Here is a 21,099-nt window from a genome sequence, read left to right on the forward strand (position 1 = left end):
CATTACATTACCTCACAGCACAACGGTACATTTGCTTGATGTACTGCGTCTAAGATCGCTACTAGACGGGCTTTAGATAAAAGTAAACTACGAGAAAGTTTTACTCAAACATATCGTGTTTACTAAAGATAAAGTTGATACGAAATGGTGCATCTAAAACTGTAAAATTTCAAATTTTTGCAAACGCTGTTAGAAAGTATTTCTGATAAAACTGTGTTTTTTACTGCTTATGCAATTTTTGATGTAAGTTTCTGTTGTTTCCTCGAAATTTCTTGTTATCTCTCCATTGTTAAAAGTATAGGTTTTTTATTAAACTAGCGGTCCGCCCCGGATTGGCCCGTGGTGCATATACTTATATAGAAAGAATTACCTATATATCCAACGATGAAAGAATCTTTGATTTTGGCCCGTAGCTCCCGAGATTAGCGCGTACAAACAAACTTTTCAGCTATATATTATAAGTATAGGTACAAATATGAACAAATTATTTTAGAAAACATAGTGCGTCTAAAACATTACTAGAATTTCTCACCCACCTTATACCCGGAACGCTATTACACTCAGTGACGTAAATGGCCAACATTTGTTCATTATGGCAATGTGAGGAAAAACTACGAGTTGATGCTACAAACCTTTCTCTTTAAATGTCATCTTAGTCGATGAGATCAATTGCAATGTACCTTTATGGGATGGTGACTGGGAACTTTGTTCTAGCGTGTTTCCTTTTTTGTTTTGTTTTGATCAAATAATTATATATGGACAGCATGTTTGTATAGTATAAATGTAGGTAGATAATATGAACTCAAACTTTTTGTATTATTTTGTTCATACAAAATTATTAAAAAATATTTTGAAGATATATCATAGAAAGGAGAATATAAATACATCTATTGTATTTCATAGTCTTGTATCTATGTTAGGTGTATTGAACGCACGCATTCAATAAGTAGAGACGCTAATTAAAAGTTTTAAAAAGCTCGCTACAGACTTCATCTCTGCCATATCGAGATACGTAACCGGACTCCCGCTAAAGCCTCTCAGCGTTCTCGCTCGCACTTGCGGCGATGCGCGCGAGGCGCCAAAGCCTGATTCGTTGTCTCGCTCGCACCTGCGCACACACAGCCTGTCACTGGCGCCCGCGACCCGCGTACACGCAACTTACAACTATTCTACGGTCGCGAACAGACGCGTATCTAAAGTGTAGTGAAAATTGACAAGGATTTCCCAATAAGTGTGCTAAGTGATCGTGTGTCAAAGGTTATTACTAGTGTCAGTGAGAGGTGTGTGATATGGCAACGAAAAATCACTCGTTTGCCTTGTACGCTCAATATACATACTATTTAAATGTCCGCGACAATTATTGCGATATCTGAATTATAATTCAGGGTTGCATTCCGTGTTAAGAATGTCACTTGACATGGTAAATTGAGTGTCGTGTATCGTATTTTATAGTATATGCATATCGTGATAAAAGAATTGCTAGTGACCAATAAAAGATTATTTGGTTGGTATTGTTCGTGTCCCACACGTTATCACTTGTGTCAATAAACACGTTTACGGTATTCGCCAAACTGTCAACCTACGATAGCAATAATGTCTCTTTGTCCCCGATGCAAGTCGCATATAACACCCACTAATAAATAGATATATTCGCATTTAAAGCTTGTCTTGCTGTGAAAATCACAGTACTTTTTATATCTACATTTGAGTGTGCAGCGTTGTAAATGAGTAATATAAACTGGTTCTCAAAAAACGTTTCTATCAATAAAGATAGCACATTTATACTGAAAAATAGATATTAAAACATTTTTAACTCGTTTATGTATCAAGTTAATTAAATTTTTCGCTGCGCTACCGCGTTAAAATTGTTTCATTTAAAGAGACAAGATGCTCTTTTACGAAACATTTAAGAGTATCTTAATGGATTTGAAAGTTGCCGCACACCGATGTTAATAAACTTCAGCTAATTGATATTTAATTCAAATTAGAACGTAATACACCTCCTTGTTCGCTGTTTCTACGCAGGAAACACAAGTTTGCGAATTTCTTCCCATCTTCTCTCGCTCAAATGTCAATAGATTCAGACAATAGTACTTGCACAATACTTCGATCCGGTTTGATTGGATTACATGTACCGTGGATAACGCGAAGGCAATCGGTTAACATGAGGTCATCATACGTGCTTCTAAGGTGTAATCGTGGATTTTTATAGAATTACTCGTCTCGAATTTACATATAAATTAACATGGAACGCTCACTAACAAAACTTATTTTTTAAAACAATCGATGTTGAATTAATTATTCACGATTATGCACCACAATTAGCGAAATTCGTATACAATTAAAATGTTTACTTTGCGAATTTAAATAAATAAGGCATAAAAATATACTGAAAAATATATTAAAGTGTATCTCAAAAAACCTAAAATTATTTGAGTAAATAAGCTCTACGGTATAAATATTTAAATACAATTTGATAAGCATATAGTCATTGACCCTCTTTTCTAGAAAAGATAATCTTAGCCCAAGTTTATCTTTATGCCGTATTAACTGTTACAACAGAAAATTCTTCAAACCCGAGGCTTGTTATACGCAATTGTTCAAATTCAACAATGCATCGTACTTAGCAATTTGCAGAATTTGATAAAGCATCCTTTTACAGCCTGCGTAAAACAATAAGCTATTATGCGATTGAACAAAATTGAGCTAAATCTGTTAAAGATTATGATACTAATTCGCTTAGCCAGGATGTTAATCAATGGTTCGGTGATCAAAATTACTTAATCGGATGTTAGCAATATGTTAACTGTTTTAGAACCAGTATTGTAACGGCCTATGCACGCAGACTGAATCCGCCTCAGGACTAGTTCTGAGAAAAGATGACGGAGCCTTCCGGACAAAAGGAAAGCTTATGACCTTCTCAATGAATTTTAAAGCCTATAAGGAAAAGGTTTGAAAAAGTATTTTTTATATGCATATATAGTATGTATGCAATTTGACAATTTGTGTATTATGTACACATAAAAAGTAAATCGTACTAAGTACAGCACTGCTGTAATTTTTTGACACTCTCTTAAAACGTTTTATCATAATCAAAAACACTCTGTAAATTTGTTATTTTGTGTAGTAGTAGGGGTAATCTCTAAATTTAGAGAATCGATATTGTTCTGTGAAAAGTTATCTGTGTGTGTCGTAGGCTACATTTGATTTTTATCCTAGAACCAACCCGGGCAGAGCTGGGACGACGGGCTAATAATGTCTAAAATGTCTATTCTAATAAATTTTACGATTATTTCTATAGATATTTTAGAATTAAAATTGCAAAAGAGATGTAAAATATGTAATTAGTTTTCTACCGCGTCTCGAGCAAGTGATCGATTTGACACAAACAGAATTAAATCGTGTTAATTATCTGAGAAGTTGATTGTGATTGAATTTAATTTCTCACAGTCGTAACTGGATCACGCCCTGTGGGAATAGTCTCACGGTGACGAAGATTGTGGTGTTATATTACTTATCTCATTAATTTCCACGGATATATTTATTGACAATGGGACTGATAACTAGCGTGCGGAAGCAACTACTGGTGCTTCATTCGTTTTGGCTTTTTGCTTTGAACGTAATTGGTATGACGATGTTTGATAAGGAATCCTTCATATTGTCTTCTATTTTATTTATTCGTTGTTAACTTTTTAATGTTCATCTATATTCTATGAACAAGTAAAGTAAAAGAAATATTTAACATTTGATACAAGAATATTCTAGCAAAATTGTTAGCATTAAAAAGTTCGTATATAATTTATTGTGTCTTCATTTCTCTAGATAATTTACTTGGAATCATTTATTAAAGAAGCTTGAAAGAGATTTCACTTAATTGAAACAGTCATATAATCATTGTTACAAATCAGAGCGCTACTTAACAAAGGCAATAAAACTGCGCGACTGTTAGCAGACAAAAACGTATCTCTGGTGGGTGTTACTTCATTAATGACACTCAAAAACGTAGGTTAAAACCTAATAAGGTTTTAGGTTAACTTGCATACGTAATATGAGTGAATCATGGTACGATTTCCCATTACGATAAGAGGACGACAATTTAAAAACGTTTTAACAGACATACATTTCCGCTTCTAGTATCGCTTGGACATGCTATTTACATAAGAAAATGCTTTCTTTATACATTGCGTTAACATGGTCAATACGTCTTCATGTAATATTTAGAAATTTTTCACTTACGCTAAATTTGAAAGTTATGATAATATATAAATGCATATAAGTAATATTGTTATTATGTACGAATAAATTGGTAATAAAAATTTTCATCGTTATTAGGTATTAACTTGTTGTAATACTATATCTAGATGTTTAAGGAATATTTTAAACTAGCTGCGCCCTGCGGTTTCACCCGCGTAAGTATGTATCCCGCAGGAATATCGGGATAAAAAGTTGCCTATGTTTTCCTCCAGTTGTCCAGCTTTCTCGGTACCAAATTTCGTTGCAATCGGTTCAGTAGTTTTTGCGTGAAAGTTTAACATACATTCATACTTACAAACGTTCGTGTTTATAATATTACAAGGATATTAATCTTTTTTTATTTACATCAACGCCGAATTTAAACTGAAATACTATTTAAATTTTTCGCAGTCTTCACGTATGACGTATTCTAATCTATATTCAGTTTTTATGAGAGCTGATTAATCAATGACGTGTCTCAAAAGAGTGTAAAATTGTGAAGGAAGCCGACCACATAACATTACGACTTCGACATACTTTTTCCCTGACTCATCGAGAGCGTGCGATCAATGCGTCCAAAAATCCCTTAGAAACTTGCATCTTGTTTCGCCCCACCAAATATTATGACGTGTGATTTGTATACTTGAATAATTCGTCTACATTCCTCTAAAGTGACTCATTAGTAACATATTAATAACATAGAATAGTGTATTGTTTTGGAAGGCTTGGATAGCTTTACTAAACGAAAACGAATAATCAAAAGTATATAAAAATTATTACATATATAACACAGTACGCGCATAGGAGCTCACCGTGTACTGTAGGTATAGACCTGTATATCAAATGTATATCTACACCCATCGATAACACTGGCCCATAGTATATTTTTAGTATTAATAATCAAATATTTTTCTCAGAACTTAAATAAATAAAACATCGAATCAAATGACATAATATGTTATAAAGTTATGTACTTTCATTCACTTTTAAAAGTTTCACCGAACCTTTGTATAACTTAATACAGAGTTATATTAGTTGAATGATAACTCGATTATTCCATTTAAGGTGCTAAAAGTTGCATGTTGAAAACTACGTCTTGTTTCCAAATTATCAATACCATGCAACACGTTTAATGCACGTGTTCTCAAACAAAGCCTTTCAAAAGCTTTACAACACAACTTGGCCGGCTCTAGCGCTACTATAGGAATATAAACAAAGCATCGTAGCTCCATAAAAGTTGAGACGCACATATTGAACGTTTGGCATGTCGGAAAGAGATGGAAATACCCACGTGAGATAAGTTAACAATAGATTATAAAAAAACTCTACCTGGAAGGTAGAGGCTTCTCCCGCCCGCGCGTTAGTTTAAACATTGTTGTCGTTCAGCACGAAAGCCTTTCGTGTGTCGATGTTAATTAAGTTCATTCTAATTACTTCGTAACGCTAATCACAAGTGATTTGTTAGTGTAATGGAACCTACTTCAAGTGACGCAACCCGGCAGTTGTTCGATAGCTTCCCATTTTGAACCACCTGTCGCTTTCTACCTGTGCTTAGCAACTGGTGTTTTCGCGCCATAACGCCCGATCCACCATAGAAGAATAGTTCATTTATTCGTATAGAATTATAATGAAATCTCGTTGATACGTGTTCGGGTTACATATATTGCCATATACGTTGCGGACATTGATTGAGTATGTATGTTTAACGCGTATTGTCTTCAATAGTGATGTGCTTGGAAATTGAATAGAACGTGATAGTATTTAGTGTTGTGCCAGTGCAAGCGATGAGGACTAGTCGGTGAAATGATTAAGTTTCGGTATAAGCGTAAGGAGGCCAGCGATGGCAAGGCTGGCACGGCGATACAGAAGCAGAAGATCGAAGGCTTGAAGGACAGGGAGCTGTTGCCGCCTAAGGATATGCTCTTAGCCGGTTCTCTAGCTGGAGTTCGGCATAACACGCTGCCGCGTTCCCGTCCGCCTTCCGCTAATAAACGCGACCCGCCTGAATCGCTCCTCAGTCAAACAACTTTGTCGCTGTTTCGTGTGAGTTTTATTTATAAATAAAATATAAATTGTTATGCATTTCTGTACTATAAAATTGTTTTCTATGGTAGATTACGTTAGCAATATATGAGATATTGATATTTTTACAATAATATAAGTATAAATTTATTTATTTGTATCACGTAATATGCGTTTCAGTAAGCACTTAATTTAAAACTCTAATCTGCAAATCGTGACTCCTGTAGGAACTAATTTGAATTTTGATGCTGTTGCAATCACATATTAATGAGTTGTCCGTATCGTAAGTAATTAAAACAAATTTAAATTAATCTATTCTGAGACGTAATTAGCAAATTTAACGATCAGTTAATATATAGTAATCTTTTATGAATTACAAACTTTTCGAAATAAAATGAATGAATTGAACGTGGAAGGCATGAGTAAGAAATGGAAGACAGCATAATGCGGCAATTGGCGGGTTTCCAATTTTTAAGTAAACGTTTTCCTGCAGAAAATTAATTCACACATAAATCTTTGAACAGTTAGCCATTAACGGTGGCGTCTTATTCTCAGTTCGTATGACCCTAAAAGAGCATAATGTCAGAGCCAAAAGCAATTTGTTTGTATAAGTAAAACAAGGCAATTGTATGCGTATGTAAAGAATCGACAGAGTTACAGCTCGTGCATTGAATTCACTATTGTTTCTGAAGGAAGAACCGATACGTTTCTAAAATTCGTTTTGGACACGTGTAGAATTTGTTATTCTGTAGTTAGGATTTCTGGCCCTCATAAAATCTCTACAGCTATTGTCAAATTTGTACTTATTGTGTTGGGTATAACAGTCATTTTTGTTTATACAAATCACAATAGAGATTTCCTTAAAATTATATTATTTATACACATTTTTTTTTTCGATTCTATTTACTTAGTATTAGAAATGACATATAATTTACCCAGGTCACATGTTATAATCATAATAATAGTTAGTATAAGGCATGATATTATTTTCTGATATTTATTTATTTACTATTAAAGGAGCCGCTACTAAATGCCATTACATAATAACCGCAGGAAGTCCATAAAATTCAATCAACGTACGCTTACTATTTATTATATTCAAGTACCAGGCAATCAGAAATGAGTAGCATCACGATTCTCACGCAACAATACATAGACTATTCTCACATCACCACCGCACCGACCCCTTTGCGTATGCTGACTGTTTTCCTATTGTTTTCTCTATAAAGTACATCTTGCACGCTTTTTCAGTCTACTTTCTCGACGCTGCATTGTTGTCTATAAATGAAGCTCATTTTTTCGATCTTTGACTTAAAATTTGTTTCATTACACCAGTTGTTTGATATTTGATACACCATTAAGATCAATTTGTTGATAACTGTCATCAAAACTTGGCTAGTAAATATACATCTATTATACAAGTAATTTCGTTATTATTTCTATGTTTTTATACTTAAAAGCTAGCGGAAGGCACGATGCAAGGTGCACTTGTGCACCGGATGACGAAATGTATTTATTTAATTAATAATTCATGAGATTATAATATTGATTTCTGCTTTCGAATGAACCTTTTTGGATCCATCTGTTAAATTTGTGATGGCTTTTGATTATGGATATTTTAATGCGACGCTAACTATTAATAATTATTGTAATTGTTACTTATTAGAACATAGAGACGTAATGAAATAATAATTACAAATTGTTATTTAATTATTAATTAGCATCATATTACAATTATTGTTATATTTTAATGCTATTGTCTCAAGGTAGCATTAAGAAGAGAAAGGTCTTTCTCATTGCACTATAATTCTTTATTATATTTACAAAATGGCGAAGTCATTTAGGTCAAACAATTAACGACTGGAACTCATAAGATTGGAAGTGCAAATTTATTTCAAAATATATTTGATGAAAGTTCAATTATTATTACATCAATTAATTCTAATGTACATAATTATTGTGGTATAATGTAATTCGGATATGGCATACTTCGTGCGATGTTTTTTATTCTTTAGAGAGTTATCCGAGGTAAGGGTGATGTGAATATATCGAATGTAAATAAACAAAATTGTAAAATAGTATCTATAACAGTGTAGTAGAAATGTGACTGCTTACGGTGGAATCACAAAAACTTGAACTTGTTCTGTGAAATCTTTCGCGAACGATCGGAATGTATTGCGAAGTAAAAGTAATCTCGTTTATTCCATATGCTATGTGTAACGTTTTATGTATGTAGCTGTTGAAATAATTCTTATCAATGTCGCGGTACGATCGCATTAGTTTTCATAAATATCCTGTAGCCTGAAGGCTGTAAAGAAACTAAATTGTCTTATAATGTGCTCATCCATTTAATATTAAAAAAGACGCATTACTTAATCACTAGCGGGTTACACCCGCGGCGTCACTCGCGTACCCGGGTATAAAGCCTACGAGACTATAATCTATCCCTATACCAAATTTCATACAGATGCGATAAGCTGTTTTCGCGTGTATGTGTAACAAACATCCATACATCTATACATCCATACTGACAAACTTTCGTGTTTATAATATTAGTTTTTTATTGCATTTGATATGATGGCATTAGTAAAGCTACAATGATACATTCACTTTTATCGCACCTATAATAAACTAAAGTATCTATACATTATTTAGTAAAACAAAAGTTTGTTGTATCTTACGTTTTGTTCATTTAATTACAGGAGTTATTCGCGCAGCTGCAATGGTCGGCAGAGCGTGCGCCTGCCGCCGACAGCCTAAGGCGGGCTCTCGGGGGCGGAGGCGCCAGATTCCAGCTGGGTTGCATGGCAGATGCCAGCGAATGTTTCGAGCACCTTCTACTGAGGGTGCATGCCCATGTTGCGGCTGGTTCTGGGGATAAGAGAGACGATGACGCATGTAGAGCCCCTCACTGCGTGCCGCACAGAAAATTCGCCATGATGCTGGTGGAACAGTCAGTGTGTGGCGCTTGCCAGGCCACGTCTGAACCGCTGCCCTTTACTCAGGTGATGATGAGTTCAAATCTGAATTTAATTATAGCAATTTTATCTGCGTTTAATAACAACGGTATATAATGAATTATGAAGTAGCTTTATTGTTTAATATAATATTGTTTATGTTCGATTTCAGATGGTTCACTATGTATCAGCCACTGCTCTAACAGCACAAGCAGCGCTAGGTGAACACGGCGATAGCTTTGGGCTGCTACTGAAAAAGGCCGGTGGTATGGGAGACATAAGAGACTGCCCTGTAAGTATATAAGTATATAAATATGGCATAAATAATAATATTTGCATATGAATTCCCATAATACCGAAATGATGGAAAATTTTTGCATAATGTTAAACAAATATCGTAATCTTTTTTACAGAACGCATGTGGCGCGAAGATCCAAATATGCAGGACACTCATGAACCGGCCTGAAGTAGTGTCCATTGGAATGGTGTGGGACTCGGAGCGGCCGTCGGCGGAGCACGTGGCGGCGGTGTACGCGGCGCTGGGCACGGAGCTGCGGCCCACCGACGCGTTCCACGCGTGCGTGGACCGCGCCTGGGCCGCGCGCGCCACGCACCGCCTCGTCGGCCTCGTCACATACTACGGCAAACACTACTCCACCTTCTTCTTCCATAGCAAACTCCGGCTCTGGATATACTTCGACGACGCAGACGTCAAAGAAATCGGCCCCGAATGGGCCCACGTTGTGGAGAAGTGCAAGAGGGGACGGTTCCAACCCCTGCTGCTACTCTACGCCGCCGTGGACGGGACGCCCTGTGACACTCGCCACGCGCCTAAAGATGTCGTGCCGTTCCCGGCTCCAGAGCCCAGAAGAGCCGTCACTCCGGCTCCAGAGAAGCCGACGAACGGTTTCGCCAGGCGGGCAATGACTCCGGGCCCCGATAATGAAAACGACTACGTCAGTAGAAAGGCTGTAGAAAATATGCTCGAAGTGCAAGCCAGTCGGCGAGCTCAGTTAGCTCGGAGTCTAAGTACTAGTTCCGCGTCTGACACGCAAGAACGGCCGCGAGCTAGAAGAGATTCTGGCAACTGGAGTGGCGATAGAAATAGTGCTTCGTCTGCGTCATCGTCGACTATAGAAAGTCCATTTATGTATCCAAGAGGCCGGGGTCCTGGAAGTATACCCAGCAGTCCCACAAGAAAAGGAGAATTATCGAGCGGTGGATCTTGCGATGCCGGGTACGATTCTTATTCCCTTTCCTCGACGGACAGTCTTCCCTTACAACAAGGCTTGAGACACAACTTGCAACTTGCACAAATACCTGAATTAACAACTCGTGGGGATTGTGAAGCTCTGTGCCTAGAAGCCGACAGATTGTTGGAAAAATCACGTCATGCTGAAGATGCCGCTGACTATGAGACTGCATTAGTATTGTGCGATGCCGCTGCCTCAAAAGTATGCGCAGCTATGGATGCCCCATACAATAATCCGCATACAATGACATTTGCAAGAATGAAACATAACACATGCGTAATGCGAGCACGAAGTCTGCAAAGAAGAATGGCTGGTTTCAATAGGGTAACTGAAATTCCTCAACTTGCTCCCGTTCGTAATACAAAAGGTGGTCTCGAAACTGCCCCGACAACAATCGAAATTTATGCCACACTTCCAAAGAAAAAGGGCTCTTCGAAAAAATCAAAAAACATAGAAGATGATATAGATAATCCACCACGAGAAAGACCTCCGCGACACAAATCTCGCGATGATGATAAAGGAAGAGACAAACGATCCAGAAGTGAAGATCGTGGACGTGCAAGAAAAGAAATTACTATTGCTCCTGAGAAAAAAGAGGAACCAGTAGAAGATAAGAAATCAAGCAAGAAACAACATAAAATACGGCGTAAATTACTAATGGGAGGTTTAATACGAAGAAAAAATAGATCTATGCCCGATTTGACTGAAGGGGCCGATGTTAATAAGACAGACACAGGTAAAGAGAAGCGTGTTGCATCTGTCGATGATGGTGATGTGGGCAGAAAAAAGACAGATGATAAAAATAACCTCAGCGGTTATCTATCGGAAGGACATCTGGAGTACTCAGCACCTAGTGGAACTAATCCCAACCTTGAAAGAAGCAAGCTAATGAGGAAAAGTTTCCACGGCAGTGCGGGTAAAATGTTAACTGCTGCTAAAGTTCCTCCTCCACCGCCGCTGCGAACAACTTCCCAGCTTAGCGGGCCTAAGTTTGAATCAGAAGTCACAGAGCACGGCATACAAAACCGTCCTCAACAACCACTGCCACCCCCATCACACAACGAATATAACTATGCACATGATAATGATGAAGATGGAGGTTTCTCGGAGCAATACGGAGAGGAACCACAATCATTACCATTTATGCCTTCCTATGACAACAATCCCGCTAATCATTACAATACATTAGACGATTCTCCTAATACTTCTCAAAATTTTCATACTGTTGTTACGCAAGCTATGGTACACCAAGAACAAAGTCCTGTTAAAAGGGATTTGACTAAAATATTGGATATACTCCCATCGCATCACAATATTCAAAATCTCACAAATTCATTCGATAATGGAATTGATGTAGTTGATTGTGCCATGCCACAAAACATAAGAAGATCTCCTTTAAACTTCGAGTTACCTCCATACCCCAGCCCCATGAATTCGGTAAATCATTCAAGGCAACCTAGTGAAGAATTTCCTCCTCCACCACCACCTATAGATTTAACTCCATTACAAGAAGAGCTTAACAAATTAAATCAAAACACAAACATGGATCTCAATTATATTCATAGATTTGAAAGTGACCAGGAAAATGTTCCTAAGGGATCACTGCTAGCACAATTACAGGAAAAGCGGAGTCAAATTCTTAGAAATGAAACGAAAATTAATCCATTGGATACAATTGGTAGCGCAGGAGATACTTGGCTTAAAGAGCTCCAGGCGAAACAAGCAGCGCTAAAGTTAAAGCGATCTGGATCTCTTGAAGGGCAACTATCTGCTCCAGTTGAAAACACAACAAAAGCAGTTGATAATAGTAGTAATGTTCGAAATATAGCTTCTAGATTCGAAAGTAACAGTCAAAATACATCAGTAGATAGTGAGAGATCTCACATGGGATATTTAAATATGGGATCTAACCGAGACGTCATTAACGTTTCAAATCTCTCTAACAGTGGATTGTATAATCGTCGGTCATCTTCATCTTCAAATGATCATAATCAGAGTACCGATGAATACAATTCCTCAAAAACTAATAACAATGCTAACTTTGGAGATCGTACCAAGCCCAAAAAGAAATCGGTATCGTTCTGCGATCAAGTGATTTTAGTAGCCACAGCAGAGGATCAGGAAGATGACAGTTACATTCCCAACCCTATATTAGAAAGAGTCCTCAAATCGGCTATGAATAAACCAGAACTTACAACCGTGCCTTTGCAAAATGAGAAACCGTCACTTCACAGGCAGGATTCCTTCGACAGTCAATCTTCACGCTCAACTATATCTTCACTCTCTCAAACATCTTATGTGCCCAATGAGGCCACTGATTACTATAGAGCACAAAATTCTTACCCAAATTATCAAGTTGCACAAACTCGACCTCAGCAGCAATACAATCCTCAGAAAAATAACGCGCCGACAAATCAAAATATTCAAGGAAACACACAAATATATCAAGCGTTACCTGCTAATTCTCAAAACGCTAGTAATCCTATTCCATATACTCAGCCACCATCGGTATACTCAAACAATACTACTGCAAGCCCACCGAGTTTCAGTCAAAATCCTGCGAACAGATTAACGCCTACTGTTCATAACACTCCATATATGACCAAGCATGTTCAGAACATACAGAGGCCCGTTCCAAATACATACCCACACCCACCGAGCCAGTTACATCCAGCTAACCAACCAACGAATAATACGTACTACCATCGATTGCCTCAACACTCTGCTACTCCGACCCCGACTCAGAATTATGGACAAAATCGTCAGTACAACCAAAACCCACAAAACAATACCGCACCTTATCAAAGCGTGCCCACCAACTCACCGGCTTATCAGAGCTATCACAACCCACCGACAAGTTACGCTAATTCTGATTATTCTAGTCGTTATCCACAAACTAATAGTACAAATCATTATAACATCCATTCGCCATACCAGAGGGTTCCACCGCCTCATGGAGATGTTCCTGTTGAGACTTACAATAACAATAATTATCAAAAAATCCCAAATAACTACTACCACGATAATAATTCAAATCAAACACGTATTGATGCGAGGAATTTCGGAAATCAGCGTCCTCCCTACATCGCTGACAATAACTCCAACGAGCAATTGAGTCAATACCAGAATGGGTATCAACAAAACGGCTATAACCCATATCAACATTTACCACCGCCCAAGCAAATTCAAAAGAAGTCTGTATCCTTTGAGCCAGGTACTAAGGGTGGCACAGATTCACCAATACCGCCACAAATGAATGGCAATTATTCCAGCGATAGTCAACCTAATACGTTATCTAGCGCGCAAAAAATAGTTTGTAATTTATGCCGGAAGAAAACTGTGAACCCGCCCGCAACGTATTGTCCTGATTGCGACTTTTACATGTCACGATTCAAACCTCGCTCATAGCAATGAGATAATCTAAACAAAAACGGAATGCCACCGAATAGAAACTAAATTTTAAGTGTAGTTTGTTAATTGTAAATAATATTATTAAGTTATGACTGATCTCACTGGAGAATGTAATCGATATTTGAGTATATAACAATTAAACACCGATTATTCATGTAGAAAGTTATGAATCGTAAATATTTTATTGCTTTTTTTTTATCTCTAAATATATGAATTTATAAATATGTTCGTACAAATAAAGTGATTTGCTTATTATTATTTCGTTTCTTTAAAAGCCCTAAACTAAGTATTTCTCATTCAAATCATTGAAGTAAAATTCTGAATCAATAAATAAATTGCAGCGCCTATAGATATTATTTATCGTTTCCTATAAAAGTCCGGCGTTTATTTGCTAACTCTATTCATATATTGAAGCAGATATTATAGTGAGTACATATTTAAATAATAACTTTAAAAAACCTGTTAAAAGTCTTGAAATTCTAAGTAATACTAAAACATAAGAAAATAATTATAAAAAATAAGCATAAGGCATTAGTACATATCTATACATTGCATGAAATAAAAAGTGGTACAGACCATAGTCTATTCATGGAAAATCCCGCGCATAGCTGACTGATCTATCAACGCATAGCCGAAACTACTGGACCGATCGGGTTAAAATTTGACTACAAATAGCCACTATGATATAGGTAACAAATTAAAAAGGATATTGATAAATTCTTCACAAAAAGGGAAGAAAATGAGTACCACGAAAATTTATTTGACCTCGCGATTTGGACGAATAGGCGAACCTGTGAGCAACAGTTAGTAGCTTTAAGCACAAAAAAATCTCCTTGAGGGTTTCTAATAAATGAACAGAACCCAAAACATGATTATTATGATTTTTTGTCGCTTGTCAAAGAAAAGACTCAACCAATTTTAATTTAAATTTTTTTATCCCTTCACAAAGGTATATACAAAAAAGTATCACCTACTTTCAACATAAATTGGCACTGAAAGTATTAGAGACAGTAACACTTTCGTTTTTTAGCAAATTACTTTACAGATGTAGGACTAAAAATACATTCTTTTCTTTTTTATATCAAGTGGAAATTTGGTTTTACTTATTGAATTTTTATTTAATTTTACCATTACATATATATTGTATACTAGTAGTAACTAGTACTTGCTAGCTTTCCAGCCGCGGCTTCACCCGCGTGGAATTCGGTTATATCGCGCGACATGGTAACGTAGCCTATAGTCTTTCCCAAGGTTAGACCAGTGATTCTTAACCACTGTTCCGCGGCACTTTTGTGTGCCGCCAAATTTTACAAATATGTAATAATGAATTGATATTATTAAATTATATTATTTAAAAAGAAAAATATTTTAATTAATCCCTCAATAAACGTGTAGTTATAATTGTAGTATGTATTAGTTTATTTCATATATTTAAAAAAAAAATTGTCGTAAACTATGATGCAGCGTGTTGTAGTAAGTAAATAAATTTTGTTTTTTTTTGTGTGCCGCCAAATTTTGAAATCACTGGTCTAGACTATACGTCCCGACACGCGCCCTCCTATTCCCCGTATACGCTTTTCACCCCGTTGCACCTATCAACTCATCCCTTTTTATTTATTCGATTCATGAATTTGTCTTAAACAATTAAACAATATTACATGATTTTATGTTTGACAATAAGGAACATCCATACAAAATTTCATCCCCTATTTCAACTTCTACCAATTTGCATTAATTGGGTTCAAAGTTTGTGTGTGTAATTCGATTGTTTCTCAGACACCAATTTTTTATATCTACATAAACAGCTTATGTTTGTGAAATTATATCAATTAATAGATTTTAAAAATTCGTAAACCAAAACTCATTTTGTTTCGTTTAACCCGGCTAGGCCAGGCGGTGTAGAAACGAGCGACTGGTTAATAGTAGGTTTGTATAAAATGAAAACAAAAAAATATGCTAAAAACGTGAACACATAGCTACATAAATAAATTCCACTTTTCGGTTGCTTGTTCAAGAGGGTTACAGTGACGTCGAAAAGGCTAAAAATATGCAAAAGCAGGGAAAGCGATGGCTCTAGATTACTCATATAATTTTGTATTGTCCCCACACTAGAATTAGTACTACCACGGATAATATTGTACTATACTATTAGTGCAGCCTTAAGACGTCACGGTGCTCCGTTATCCTCAGGAAAAATCTTTTGTTTTCTACCTTAAAAATAGTACATAGACATATCGAGAGATGGCGCTTAACCGTATTAAAGTTTCAAAGCTCGTTTATAAAAATTACTTTAAATGTCAAGGTTTATTTTATACAATCCAAAATTACAAACTTTTATAATATCAATTAACTATGAATTCAAATGATGTTCATCCAGGATATTTTATGTGTATAGCAATACCAACGTTCTTTCAATATTGTAGTGACGTAGTACGATGATACCAACTAAAAATATTTTCCCAATTTTTGGGAACAATATAACTTTTATTTTCATTTTTAAACAAGCCTATCATCGTAAGTGAAATCAATGTTTAATTTCATTTGAAGATTATATGTTGCATAGTTTTTACATTTACAAAAATATAAAAACGTAGATATCAATATTTTCAGCAAATTTAAACAACATAGTTAAACTAAGATAATTAATTTATTTGTCATGTTCTTCACCATACAAAATTGAGGAAGTAAGTTTAATTTGATCAATTTGAGTTTAAAGTTGGATGGAAATTTTATTAAAGGAAGGCATCCCAACATGGAAGTTCTTGTTGACGTCAGGTTGACACTTTGGCAGTTCTTTAATGGCGACCGCTGATGACGGGTCGCAAATTGGAACTTGACGTTGTTTATTGTTTAGGACATAGTTATATATCGTAAATTCGTAAACATGACGGGAATATTGCCAACGTACCAACGATTCGTAAATGGGGTTCCCGTACCATCTATATCTCGTCGTTCATTTCGTATGCGCGAGAAATACTTAATTATTTCTGTACTCTTAACATTCGGAATCGTGTGGTTAGGTGCACTCTTCTACTTACCAGAGTTTAAAAGTTCGATAAGCGTGAACGACAGTGTTTATGATGTGTACAGGCGTATTCAGAAAGCGGGTCCTGAGCTACTCATGCCACCTCCCCTAGCGCAGAATGAAGTCGGAGACTTTCCCGTTGTGGGGATCGTACGTCACGGGGAAGAAGGTGACGATCCTCACATTGTGGAAGACAGGAACCGCCTACGAGCTAAGATCAATGAGGATATGGGGATGAAAGTGCTAGAGAGACCGCAATTTGATGTCGCACCTTCCGTGTCGTCTTCTCGAGGTCCTAGCAAGCCCCCTGTGGATGCTATTGAAGAACCAAATGTCGCAAATAATGTGGGCAAAGATGTGTCTCCCTCAGGAGAAAAATACTTGGCAGGTGTCAATAAGTATGTCTTACCGCTGATGGACTCTAATACAGACCCAGAAATCAGGCACAAACGTGAAACTGTTAAAGAGGTGAGTTTATTTAAATTATTATTTTACATATTAACAAACGTATGTGTAGTGTTGACCTCATTCACCAATGTTGAATATGCCAAAATATCATGAAATGTAACTTTTGTTATTTTTCATAAAGTTCAATTTTTTATTAATAATTTTAATTACCTAATTATTAATTAAGAATAAATCCAAAGCCAAATTGACAATACAATAAGATTAATTCACTTGAAATGTAGGCTCTTATAGATATGAAAGGTATCATTAATTAATATTGAATAATCAGATAGAGATAAGTTTATTTAATAGCATGTGTTGAGTTTGTTTCTCATATTCAACTTTTTATATGAGTATAAATATTATCTTACAAGGTAAAGGCAAGCCTGTTGACTTTTATTATTTAAACGTATGAAAGAAGTTAACACCCAATCCTAAAATAACTATAAAACACTTGAGTAATTAAAAAAAAATCACTTGGTTCAGAAGAGTTTGGTTTTGTGATGGTTGTTAATTTCTGCCTTTGGAAATAAACATGACATTGTGATATGAATCATGGTGTACTTCACATTAAAAAATATATATTTTTGACTAACTTCAAAAAAAAGAGAGGATTCTCACTTCAGCTGTACTTGTGTGTTATCTTATAAAACTTTACTAGATGAACTGATTTATAACATGGAAAAGTTTTTACTTGTCATGTGATCCCACTTTAATTTGGTCTTGTTCTGACATTTTGAAGGCAGTTTTTTCTTAAAATAATTGTGCATGTATGAAAAAATGCTTTAAACAATATAATATTTCATAAAAAATATTCCTACATTGAAACTTTAAGATAACCTTGCATTGTATTTAAGATATTATAACAAGTTCCTACTTTATTAATGCTGCTCTTGCAAAAAGATAAAGAATGTCTACAATAAAATTATATCATTATGGATATTTAACATAGAATTGTACAATATTTAATTTATTACATCACATATACTTACAATATGCAACTAATCAACATTATGTCAATCCCATTTACCTAGAAATTCATTTATAATAAACTAGCGGTCCACCCTGGCTTTGCCCGTGGTACACATATAGCGTATAGCCTTCCTCAATAAATGGGCTATCTCGGACCAGTAGTTTCTGTGATCAGTGCATTCAAACAAACAAACAAACTCTTCGGCTTTATAATATTAGTATAGATATAGAAAAAAAAAACAAATTCTGATTAGTGCATTATATTGCCTGCTTTGCCTGACTGTTATTTTGTTTCATTTTATTGTAATTTTTTTTCAACTGCTTGGTGATGGAATAAGCAAAATAAAACCTTACTCTATTTAATATTTCTTATGCGATATCCATTTAATGCTCTGTGATTCTTTTCAAAGTGCGGTCCAAAAAGCTCAATTTATGTTAGAACAACAAAATATTATATTTGCCATGTCTTGTTCACCACTTGCCATCTCATTTTTAATCTTATTAAAAGAGTTTTGAAAGTTACCATTTTGTTTGCTTTCAAATTGAATTACACAAAACTGAAAGGAATCAAAGTGGAACATCATCACAATCATCATCAGCCTAGAATCTAGATATATTCCCACTGCAAGGGCACAGGTCAAGTGCGGGTTAGCAGATATCACATGTCATCATACTTTTTATTCTTGGACATGCCGGTTTCCTCGCAATCTTGCCCTTGACCATTTTGGGCAGTGGTAATATTGATAATGCAAAGATCAATTACAAAAATCCATACACCATACAGATCCCAACAGAGGTTTTTGCGTGAGATAGTAACAAACCATATATTCCAAATCAATACATGCTTACAAACGTTCGCGTTTATAATATTAGTAGGACAGTAGGATTTGTCGCAGATGAATTCTAACAAGCACCCGTGGCCCCTTCACTTATGTGGCTCGACGGAACACAGTGGGGTTTTAGTCGGTAGGAATCCGACATAACTCACGACCTCTTCCCCAGGGGCCGTGGGTATCTATGCAAGATTTCCCCGCTATAAAAAAAGGATAGTAGGATTTCCTGCATATGTCATAGCAATGCACAATTATTGTTATGACACTATGTCTTCACGGGATATTCCGCAGATGCTTTCTTTAAGGAGTGACAGCGATTTCGCGATGGTCGATGACCGAATGGCGCCGGCGTCCGCGCCGTCGCCTACGTCCCCGACTATAGTCGTAATGTATTACGTAAATGAATTAGTCTACTGTAAAGCTGTTAACGCGTTAAATGTTGTGGTTAATCGCCAATTAGTTAATCATTGATGCTTAAATATCTTTTTAAAAAATAATTCAGAATAAAAAAATTGCAAGTAGTTTTCAAGTAAGTAATGTATTCATGGGGTGATATTTAATTGGGGTTTGAGAATGGTTGTTTTTAAGCATTGTACAATTCTAAGCGTAATTTTGTATTTTTTTGTTTTATATGAGCAGGTATTCAAATCGTATTGAGTATAAGAATTAATAGAAGAATACTTTAAAGTTGCCTCAGTTACTGTGTGTGTGTGTGTGTGTGTGTTATGTGTGCCATTGATTGTTAATTTATAAACAAATACATATTTGTTGAAGCCGGATCATAACCAGACGTAATACAAAACTGGTTTTGATGTCATCTAACATTCAATATTTAGCTATATTCATTTAGTTTTGACGTAATTATATTTTTATTTCCTTATCGTTATTCAACAGCTCCGTAGAGATTTCATAAATTGACGGTTACAATTTCATTGTCACTATTCATTGAAATCATTCGAATCGATTTAACGAAAGTTTCTCTTTTCGGGTACTTAGACTTAGTAGGTCTCAATACAAGACTTCTCTACAATATTTTCAAATATATAGCTATATATACAACTTTTTTGCAATTTAAATTACAACATAGTATGTAATAATTACTAACATAAAGATAAAGACACGTTATTTGTAGTCTGTAAATATTGTGTTAAAATAAATGTTATTATCATTTCACACTAAAAAAAAATTGTTGAATAATGAACTAATGCCCCTTCCACGCTGTACTTAGTGGAAACTAAATTTTATTAATCTTCCGCCCGCAGCTTTGCTTTCGCAGTCAATGGAAATTCCTATGGGAATGAGATCTTTTACCGCGTTATGTCATGCTCTAACCTCTTAAACATCTCCAGACGCAAAAACATAAAAACCTATCACAAACACCTCAAAAGAAATAACCTTCCGAAAAGAAGTTCATAAATGACCAGACTAATAGTGAAGGGGATAAGTAGCTTCTGTATTAAATACAGAATGTAATAAATAATATTCGAGAAAAAAATCGTCGTAAAATAATAAAGTTTGAACAAGATGCGTCAATCGTAATATTTGCAAGTCATATATTATTTGCAAATTTGTGAACTGTCGCTGGTCAATGGAACATTTTTTATGAAAGTAAAGTCTTGTCACTACTTCATTTTCTTTAAAGAATTGAAAAGGAAGTGAACATACTTCTGTGCCCTGTCAGTCAGTCTAAGCCTTTTTTAATCTCCATGGGAAATCCAATCTAAGACGTCGTCGTTTTTAATTGACCTACCTTAAAACTATTAAAGGTTTTCAATTCGTAGAATATTTGTTTACAGAAACACGTCAAATATCTTGATACACACCAAGATTAGCGTCACTCACTTCGCATGCTTTTATCATCATCAGCCCACATATACTTAGTCTGGCCATAAATACTGTTACACTTAATTATAAAAAAATATTACATTTGAATTTCGAATCTGTCA

The 21,099-nt window shown here is 35.7% G+C and overlaps 2 protein-coding genes across 5 annotated transcripts in view; both read left to right on the forward strand.

Moving 5' to 3' along the window:
* LOC119840531 overlaps positions 1–14,103 on the forward strand; it is a 59,969-nt gene extending 45,866 nt beyond the window's left edge. For 2 of the 4 annotated variants that reach the window (XM_038367200.1, XM_038367203.1), the window contains 3 exons: positions 8,958–9,260; positions 9,385–9,504; positions 9,626–14,103. In XM_038367200.1, the coding sequence (XP_038223128.1) occupies positions 8,958–9,260; positions 9,385–9,504; positions 9,626–13,873 (4,671 nt within the window). In that variant the 3' untranslated portion in view covers positions 13,874–14,103. Of the gene's footprint in view, positions 1–1,105; positions 1,281–5,958; positions 6,277–8,957; positions 9,261–9,384; positions 9,505–9,625 lie in introns of those variants that run through there. The other 2 variants (XM_038367202.1, XM_038367201.1) reach the window with 2 other exon arrangements.
* A 2,565-nt stretch (positions 14,104–16,668) lies between these two features.
* Positions 16,669–21,099, forward strand: part of LOC119840358 (mannosyl-oligosaccharide 1,2-alpha-mannosidase IA) — a 61,648-nt gene continuing 57,217 nt past the window's right edge. Inside the window, exon 1 of the mRNA XM_038366941.1 lies at positions 16,669–17,369. Coding sequence (XP_038222869.1) covers positions 16,761–17,369 — 609 coding nt within the window. The 5' untranslated portion in view covers positions 16,669–16,760. The remainder of the gene's footprint in view (positions 17,370–21,099) is intronic.

Source organism: Zerene cesonia, chromosome 6, assembly GCF_012273895.1.
Source record: "Zerene cesonia ecotype Mississippi chromosome 6, Zerene_cesonia_1.1, whole genome shotgun sequence".
In the NCBI taxonomy this organism is placed as follows: Eukaryota; Metazoa; Arthropoda; class Insecta; order Lepidoptera; family Pieridae; genus Zerene; species Zerene cesonia.